The 9,727-nt window shown below is 37.1% G+C and overlaps 3 protein-coding genes across 3 annotated transcripts; 2 read left to right on the top strand and 1 right to left on the bottom strand.

Moving 5' to 3' along the window:
* Positions 1 to 420: 420 nt before the first annotated feature.
* Positions 421 to 2,722, top strand: LOC106323219 (UPF0503 protein At3g09070, chloroplastic-like). The gene has a single exon (XM_013761400.1). It carries the CDS (start codon positions 664 to 666, stop codon positions 2,536 to 2,538), a length of 1,875 nt encoding a protein of 624 aa, XP_013616854.1. The 5' UTR covers positions 421 to 663; the 3' UTR covers positions 2,539 to 2,722.
* A 62-nt stretch (positions 2,723 to 2,784) lies between these two features.
* Positions 2,785 to 4,055, bottom strand: LOC106340616. Its single transcript, XM_013779466.1, has 2 exons — positions 3,669 to 4,055; positions 2,785 to 3,406 (listed from the first exon to the last, which is right to left on the bottom strand). The coding sequence occupies exons 1-2, from the start codon at positions 4,053 to 4,055 to the stop codon at positions 2,975 to 2,977; spliced, it is 819 nt and encodes a 272-aa protein (XP_013634920.1). The 3' UTR covers positions 2,785 to 2,974.
* A 2,152-nt stretch (positions 4,056 to 6,207) lies between these two features.
* On the top strand, positions 6,208 to 7,000 carry LOC106294984 (josephin-like protein). Its single transcript, XM_013730724.1, has one exon. It carries the CDS (start codon positions 6,416 to 6,418, stop codon positions 6,824 to 6,826), a length of 411 nt encoding a protein of 136 aa, XP_013586178.1. The 5' UTR covers positions 6,208 to 6,415; the 3' UTR covers positions 6,827 to 7,000.
* Positions 7,001 to 9,727: the final 2,727 nt, after the last annotated feature.

A 9,727-nucleotide genomic window follows, 5' to 3' on the forward strand; every position in this document is an offset into this window, starting at 1 on the left:
CCGACCAATAAATAAATTAAATTACTAGTAAATAATATAGGCGGTATTCCGGCCATTATAACATAATATAAATAATAGTAGAGGCGGTATACCGACCATTATAACAGGGTATAAATGATACAAATAAATTTTACCGAATCGCAGAGTGATCGTGCTGATAACGTGTTATAAAAAGAACTGGAATTTTATTATATCGCAGGAATTTAAATAAAGCAAAATTTTATACCCGTACGAAGAAGATAATACTGATAAAAAGAGAGGATGTGTTATTGAAGGAGAAGGATGATGTATTTACAAACGAACGCAAATGTTCGTATATATAAAGAAATTTACTGTGCAAATAATGCAGCGGGCCCTATATCTTTTTATATTTTCAACTAAAGCGGCTCATCTTTTCTTTTGTCTTTCGTAACATAATCAGCATAATCCATTTTCCATCTTTTGATTTGATATTCCTTGAAACATTTTTATTTTAATTTGTTCATCTCCTTTCTTTTTCAATTACCGTTGGAACCAGACAAAGAATCAGAAACAACACTACCAATCTCTCTCTGTCCCTGTCTCTGTATAATCTCGGTGTTGTCTTGTCTCTCTCTACAAGCCGAGAGAGACAGTGATGACAATACTCTAGAGCAGAGGAAGGACTAACCACCATTTCCAATCATGAATCCGGCAACTGACCCAGTCTCCGCCGCAGCAGCTCTAGCTCCACTTCCACAACCTCCACAGCCACACCGTCTCTCAACCTCCTGCGACCGTCACCCGGAAGAGAGATTCACCGGTTTCTGCCCTTCCTGTCTCTGTGAACGCCTCTCAGTCTTAGACCAAACCAACAATGACACTGCTGCATCCTCTTCCTCTCGGAAGCCTCCCACCATCTCCGCAGCGGCTCTCAAAGCCCTCTTCAAGCCTTCTGGTAAAAACGGAGGCGGTGGAAACGGTCGGGTAAAACCCGGATTCTTCCCGGAGCTCCGCCGCACGAAATCGTTCTCGGCGTCAAAGAACAACGAGGGATTCTCCGGCGCGTTCGAGCCGCAGCGTAGATCCTGCGACGTCAGACTTCGTAGCTCTCTCTTGAACTTGTTTACTCAAGATGAGACCGAGCCTAGAAACTCTAGCGTTCAAGAGCCTGTGTTAGAGGTTAACGATGAAGAAGCTGAAACTGAAGATGACTACGTCGACTTCGAGACTCTTAATGATAATTCCAGCGACGAAGTTGTTGAAGAGAGAGATGAGATAGAGGAAGTTAAAGTCACGGAGAAAGCTGTAACCGAAGAGGAGATAATAGATCTTGATTCTTCTCAAACCAAGAAGCCATCGGTACGACGTAGTTTCTGGTCAGCCGCCTCCGTTTTCAGCAAGAAGCTTCACAAATGGAACCAGAAACTGAAGAAGCGGCGTAACGGCGGCGGCGACGATCACCACCGGCCGGGATCCGAGAGGCTACCGGTGGAGAAACCGATAGGGAGACAGCTCCGGGATACGCAGTCGGAGATCGCCGACTACCGGAGGTCATGCGACACCGATCCTCGATTCTCCCTCGACGCCGCCGGGAGATTCTCCGTCGATATCGGGAGGATCTCGGCCGACGATCCTCGTTACTCGTTCGACGAGCCGAGAGCTTCGTGGGACGGGACTCTGATCGGACGGACGGCGAGACCTCCGCCGCCGCCGTCGATGCTCTCCGTGTTGGAAGATGCGGCGGTGCAAACCCGATCAGATATGCAGATTCCGGTGGAACAACCAGCGCCACCACCAGTGGTTAATACAGTGAACAATGAGTCCGACCCTGTTATAATCCCGGGCGGGTCAATCCAAACCCGAGACTATTACAATGACTCATCCTCCCGGAGGAGGAAGAGTCTCGACAGATCAAGCTCTATAAGAAAAACGGCCGTGGCGGTTGTGGCGGATGAGCAGAAGCCGCGAGTGTCTATATCAATAGATACTTACTCAGGAGGATCAATGAGGGATGACAGTTACGTTGTCGGGCCGGGAGGTAACGGCTTTTACCGGGAACCGGCGATCACCGGTGAGAGGAGAGTGAATAGTAATGATAACGGCTTTTACCGGGAACCGGCGATCACCGGTGAGAGGAAAGTGAATAGTAACGATAACGGCAAGAAGTCGAGACGGTGGGGGAAGTGGAGTATCTTAGGACTTATCTACAGGAAGAGTGTTAACAAGTACGAGGAAGGGGAGGAACACGGTGGAATGGTGGAGAGATCGTTGTCGGAGTCATGGCCGGAGCTGAGGAGCGGCGGAGAAGGAGGACCGAGGATGGAGAGGAGTAATAGTAATGTGAGCTGGCGGAGCACCGGTGGTGTACCGGGGAGGAAAGTCAACGGGTTGGAGAGGAATAAGAGTTCAAGGTGTTCGTCTAAGAATGGGGAAAACGGAATGTTGGATTTTTATTTGGCGCCTATGACAGGTAGCCGGAGAATGAGCGTTGGAGCTGGCGGAGGAGGTGGTGGTGGCGGCGGGTGGGCTAATAGTCACGGGCATTCTATAGCGAGGAATGTTATGAGGCTGTATTGATCAAAACTGTTCATTGGATGGTTCGGTTTAAGTGGTTTAGCTCTCTGAACCTTCTTTGTCGTTTTTGTTGGTTTGGTTTTGTTTCGGTGCAATTGGTTTACTTTTAAAATGTTAAGGGGAGAGGGAGGGGTTTCAAAGGAATGACTTGGTTACGTTGTCAATTATAACCGGAATAAACCGCCTTTAACCAGCCGTTATTGGTTCCAAAATTTCAGTTAATTTAAGTACTTGTTTAACAAAGCAAAATCATTGAACACACTCTGACATGGTCGTCATTCCCTAAATAGCATTATACAGTGGAATATACATACATTACGAGCATATGGGTGACTCACATTTGTGTGAATGATTCGAGTAAACATCATTTAACTTGATGTACCAAGTCATATTAATCTATTTTGATTGACACAGAGTCCAAACTCTTCCTGTCTCTCGTTCATTCCTTCTTGTTTCCTTTACCCTTACCTACTTCTTCTGATAACAATGTCTGCTCATATACGAACTGAGTGACCAGTGCGACAAGAATACCTCCAAGAACCGCTACTTTTCTCCAATCCGGTGAAGAAACAAACGAATCAGCAATTGATACAACCAAGATCCCAATCAAACCGAGGTAAATGTTCCTTCTTGACTTTGATCCTGCACTTACTTTGGTAACCTCTTGTATTTTCTCTGTCTCCTCTTTAGCTTTCTCTACATCCACAGGCTTTTTATCTCGTAAGCTCTTGAAGAACAATCCTTCGTTCCTGTCTTCCACGATCTTCTCCTCGAACTCAGCCAACTTGTTATCGTTCTCCTCTATCTCCAACCTGTTCAACCCCGCAGATTCCTCAAACGCTTGCATCTTGCTCTCAATGTTCTCTAATATCTACTCAGAAAAAAATAATAATAATATCAGCTTATATAAGTCAAAAATGACCAAAAAATAAACTATTAATAATTGAAACTAAACATTTTCAAACTTTAAATTTGACATTTAAAGTTTCATATTACTTGAAAATGTTAGAAAAATAATTATGAACATTTTTAATAAAAAGACATTGAAACATAGTTTTTTTTTTGTTTTTTAATGTAACTTTACATTTTATATAAAAAAATAGTTGTTAAAAAAAAAGACATTGAAACAATACCCTTGAGCTTGCTTCGTCGAGGTCTTTCATGGCGTCTTCACCAACCTTGTCAAACTCAGCGTTGGCTTCTTCGGCAAACTTGGTGAGGTAATCTGAACGTTCGTCCAGGAAGTCAGTTAAACGGACTTTCGATGTCTGAAGCATGGCGATCCTGGCCAAGAGTTCTTGTCTCCGGGAATCTCCTTCGGGCTTTGGAGGATCGAGATCGGAATCTGAAGTTCCATCTCCCGTGGATTTCGAGAGACAGATGAACTGAGTTCTTGAAATGGAATGTCTTGAGGCATTGGACAGAACATTTGGTGTTAAAGATGTCCGAAAAGATTGCCTAAACCCGAACAGGAAAAACTGAAACTGGATCCGGACCGTTATACAAAAATATCCGAACATGACTTATAAGCTCTTTGGAGTTTGGTTATAATTCGAACCGAACCAAAATCCAAACTAGAATCCGAAGATATCCGAAATTAGTTAAATATGTTAATGTTTTTATATATGTTAAGGTGATTTAGATACTTTAGAGTATTTAAAATATTTTTGTAGTTTGTTTTATTTGTTATTTTTATATTTTTTAATTAATTTAGATAGTTTAACTAATTTTTAATTAGATTTGTGAATAATTTCAAAATTTTGAAAAAAAAATTATCATCTTTTGAGGTCTGAAAAATATATTTTTGGACGATTTCAAATATTGGTTACAATCCAATCCGAACCGAACTCGGAAGGAACCGAGCCGAACCCGACCCTATAATTAGTAAAACTCGAACGGGACTTATGAGCATAGCACCGAAAATCCGAATCAACCAAACCGAAGCCGATGGGCCTCCGAACGTCCATGCCTACAACTTGGTCTGATTTAACGGTTTGATGTTTCAGATGATAATATTAAACCGGTTAAGGTCTGATCACTCTTACTCGAGACTTTGGAAAAAAACCTATTTCACTATATACAGTTCCACTCCTACCTTTTTCATATACGAACAAACATACCGTACTTTATTCAACCTTAACAACTAACAAATTCATATACAACACATCAACTTTAGTATTTAATCTGAGTTGCTCTCCAAATGATTATTAGTAATTAAGTGATTAGGGAGGAACCAATTAGAAGGTCAAAGAACTAACTTCTAATAACATTTTGTATGCATCCATAGTGTCTGCTTTCCTCTATGGCCTCTCTTGTGAATGACCCATGTTGAGGTTTATTTCACATTTCGTTCATTTCCCTCTGCTTCTCTTCTCAGTTAAGCGACATAGAAGCAAGTGGCAACTGATGACACATGTGAATGTTGTGTGTCTCTAGACATTTGATCCTGTGTCACGAGATGACTGAACAAAGACTTTCGTTGATTCAGTTAAACATTCCCATGTTAGTATGTTGCAATAACCATCAAAGTGAGAAGAAGAAGACAAGACAAAGTGGGTCCTGAATCTTGTACCAGGAGAAGAACGATGTTTACATATGTGACATTGTAAATGCATAATCTGTCGTGATTAAAAGGGATGTAGAACAAGAACTAGTTAAATTTTTCAAGAGAAATAATTAAGCTTATGTCTTCTTTTCAAAGTGATTTTACATTTGAAAACTGAGAAAGATGAAACAAAAGGACTAGGAAACAAAAGACCTGAGCGCAGCACTCACTGTTTTGAGAGGACATTCCTCTGGAACCACCACCTCACACCGCCCGCATATCGTGCAGAGAACATTTTTATGGGGTTCCTTCATACGTTTCGTTTACTTCTTTTGAAAGTCTGATGTTAACATATATGTAAGAACAGATTGAATAAACATATAGTACTACTAATAATGTTCCGTTTCGATTACTTTATTGTCAACCAGTAAATTACTTGATTAATGTACTAATAATGTGAACTCATTCCTTATCGTCCAACAAAGATTATTTTAAAAAAAAAATACTCGTTGCATTTGTCGGCTGACGCGTTTGCTTATATTTTTCTCAATTTCATAGTTCAAAGTTTGAACCGTTCAAACTTTCAAACCAGTTGATTTCGTGGGAAACGTATAACATTTTTTTTTCCTAAATACTTTCTCCATTTTAAATGAAGTGGCATAAAATTATTGTGTTATAAAATAAATATAGTTTTATAATTTCAATGCAAATTTTTATTAATTTATCTTTTTTTGTTTTTAATTAAACTAAAATAAATAATAAATATTAAGAACAAATTTTTAACTAGTTTTTTAATTTGTGTGCAAAACTCTAGAACGATACTTAGAGATAAAGAGTATATAGCAATTTATATATAGCGACAACTAAGAGTATATAAGTGTGTTGTTAGAGTATACACACATGTGGTAGTAGTACCTCTTATAACTAGGGAATTTATTTTTTGACAAATAAATAGGGAAAATTTTGTAGACGTTAAAAGATAAAAGAGTCCCAACACTAAATTCATTTTCATAGATAAACTTTTGTATTTGTACAATTATGAAGTAGATAAATGAATTACAAGGAAAAAAAAAAGAGTTTTAAGAAGTTGTCAAATAAAAAATTGAGTTACAAGTTTCATTTTTGAGTGTGGTTGTTGAACTGACCCCTCTATTTTATCTCTTTACATTTTCACACCCAAAGTCTTTTATGTTATTATTATACACACCTCCCCTATAAATGGTCTTCAAAGTCTCCTCTTTTACTATTTTGGTCTATCTCTCTCTTCCCTCTCTTTTTTTTTTTTTTTTGCTTAAGCTCTCTCTCTTCCCTCTGTCAACATAGTTTCAGAGAAAAATGTCAAGAAGAGCATGCAAACGAGTAAGTTTCTGCCCGAACCCAGAAGCCACAGACGAGCCCATATTCTCAAAACATCACGACCGGAGAAAGGTGGTTATGATCGGATTTCTCGGTTGTGGTCTGAGGAGCTCCCCTGCCGCCAGGAAGCTGATGCGACGTATTGGGGATAGTTTCGCCAGAACGCTGCGTTTTATGTCCTTCGGGAGGAATAAGACTGACAAAACGTCGTCGTCGTTATTGCTGTCTTCCTCGTCTGCTTCTTCTTCGTCGTCTATTTATATGAAAAGGTCAAAGTCTCTAGCTGAGTCGGAGTCTCACAGAGCAGAAGCTATTGAAGACTGCATTCAGTTCTTGAACTCTTCTTTTTCTCTGACCAGATCAAACTCTGTCCCAACGTGGTCTTCTTGATTTGATCCGGTCCCGATTCGGATACGGGTCGGGTCGTTTTCATGTTGTTGTAATGTGTCAAAAGGAGTTAGAATTGCGAATAATGCATTGTATAGGTGTGTTTTGTTTATTTATTTCTTTACAATTCACACAAAGATTGCGAGTTTTGACTAGAAAGGCAATAATTCTTGATCATATTTTCAACATTCATTTTGCAAACGTTATAACCAAAAAAACAATCATTGCAAAGCATAGATAAAAGTTTATGGGAGGAAATAAATAGAAAATTACACTAACCTTATGTGTTTTTTTTTTTTTTGGAATAAACACTAACATAAGTTATATTTATATTGTATTAATCCATTAAATTTCATGAACCTGGAATATAATTAGTTTCTTAAATTTTAATGACAAAAGAAAAAGAGGGAAGCAAGGTTTAAAAATCAAAAAGAGGGGTCGACATCAAAGGACCAAAGACAAGAAAGCTCATGGGAAATCCCCACTTGTCTTTCTTCTTTATTGACCCCGTTGATAATAATTCTTGTTCAACAAAAAATAACAAGAGGAAAATTCCAAGAGATTTCTTAAAAGAAGGATTTGATGATTCATCAAAAAAGAAAAGAAACACACAATTTATTTTCATCATAAGATACTTTTAGCATTTTGGAAAATGTAGGTCCTGAAAAACTGACCTAACAAGAACAAAACGTATCAATAGTATCTAAAGAATCCAAGGGAAAAGCTTACACCTTTAAAAAATGTGCTCCTCTTCCTCTCAAGACAAAGACCTTGTGTGAGAAGTGGAATGCACTACCAGAAGTTGGAACAAAAGGTTTTATAACATTGGCAAGAAAGCAAAAGACATAAAGAAAGATTCTCTGTCTTGTTTAAAAAGGTAAAACATTACATGAGTAAAGAGATCATTAGGTTGAGTAGGTTTGAGAAAGACAAAGGAGTAGTTGAATCCTAGTTATCTATACAAGTCTAGAATACACACATATAACCATGATGCTGACATAAAAAAAAACCATGATGCTGACATAATATTGTTTTTTATATCTAAAAGATGTCATTAATTAACGGGTAAATCATGGAGAGATCAATAGCCACAAGTTGTATCATACAACTAACTGATGAAGAGCTAATAATTTTTTCCTTCTACCGAGATCACTTCCATGGGTAGACCTCCAACCTCATGAAAGCCTGCATTTCACTATATTGTTCTTGAACTTGAGTTTTCCCACTCAACTAAAACCTAAAGTAGTTTCTCATCAGTCAATAGTTAGTGTCTTTTTATGTTGTTTGAAAAGGGATTTGAGTTCAATAAATCACTAGACAGTAATTAGGCTTTTTATAGTGGATCATTGACTAGACGAATGCCGAAACTGATTTTTGAAGGCGTAAACCGATTTTTTTTTTAAAATCATTTGTTTCGCTTAGACTTAATTTACCGCCCCTTAAACCGGTTTTAGAACAATGGTTCTTGTAATATCATTTAGAACCGAAACTTTACAAAGACAAATTTCTTCGACTCCATTTACAACAGAAGAGGTCTCTAGTGATTTTTGTTGGAACTATTTTTTGAACATTACGAATAATGTATTCATATGTAAAAAATGAAGTTTTATTTGAATGAGAAATGGAGGTCTAATATGTGTGATTTGAGAATCTTGTATAAAGTAGCAAATACATACATTAGATATTTGATCTTGGATTTGGGTTTTGATTTTTTAGTTGGACTTCATGTTCATTAACTTAAATCAAATATATGTTGATCTTTTGTATTGATAAAATATAAAAAACAAATCCATTTTAAAGTATATTATTTAGTTTGAATTGGTCAAACAAAAAATAATTTTACTCTTTAATTTCTTGGTCAAAATGTAGAATAAATTCACATAATAATTGACAAGAATTAAAGACTCCATTAGTGCACCATGGAGGTTTCATTTTTTGTGTTGAAAAATGAAACTTGTGCTTCTCATGAATTTTTCTATAAAAGGGCTTGCTAGCATTATAGAAAATACACACATTCATACAATCAAGAAACATTTCTCCCACTCAGAATAGTTATGCTAGTATTTTTTTTATTTTGAGTCTGAGAGTACATCACAGAAATAGGGTCGATAGATTCTGTTTTTCGGTGATGGTAAACAGAAACAATGCTGCAGTTCTATCCTGGGAATCTTAGCGCCAAGAAACCGTCACACTACGGGGCGTTTAAAGATTTAAGGAAAGAGATTAACTATCTCAACTCTGCAATTCTTCTTTATTTTTATATTTTGGTATTGAAATTTTAATTTATATTCTTATTATTATTAATTTACAAATATCATTTGTCCTATGGTAGTAAAATAAAGTTCCTACACTCTTAAATCTTTAAATATTGTTTATGCTTTTGCGCTAACAATACTGATATTTGTTAAAAGTTTTTGTTTTTTAAGAACAGGTTAAAAGATGCTCGAGTCCGATCTGCTAGATTTTTTTAAAATATTTTTTCTGCCACTTGAGACAATCGGTTATTAGTATTAATCGTGTTCAGTCAATAGTAGTGATCGATCTTGTTTTCAGCACTAATGATACTAACATTGGCTTAAGTTTTATGAAACTAGTCAACAGGTGCTGATCGTGGGTTCTAGCAATCGAACGGGAAAGTAAATAGCAGGTTGTGGTGTTTGATTATTGATTATATTAAATTGCAAAATTTAATGATTTAAAAAAAAAATTTCTATCAGTTTTGATCATTTTCAATATGTTTTTTTTAAAACAAAAAAGAAAAGAAAACTGATGTTGATTTTATATCAAACCGTTACAAATTGCAAAGGAAAAGGGTTTATTGCTTTTGGTCAAAAATATATTTATAACTATTGGTACTTAATTAGTAAAACAATATGTTGAATAAAACGTTTTCCTAGATTAGTC

This window comes from Brassica oleracea, chromosome C1 (genome assembly GCF_000695525.1).
Source record: "Brassica oleracea var. oleracea cultivar TO1000 chromosome C1, BOL, whole genome shotgun sequence".
Lineage (NCBI taxonomy): Eukaryota > Viridiplantae > Streptophyta > Magnoliopsida > Brassicales > Brassicaceae > Brassica > Brassica oleracea.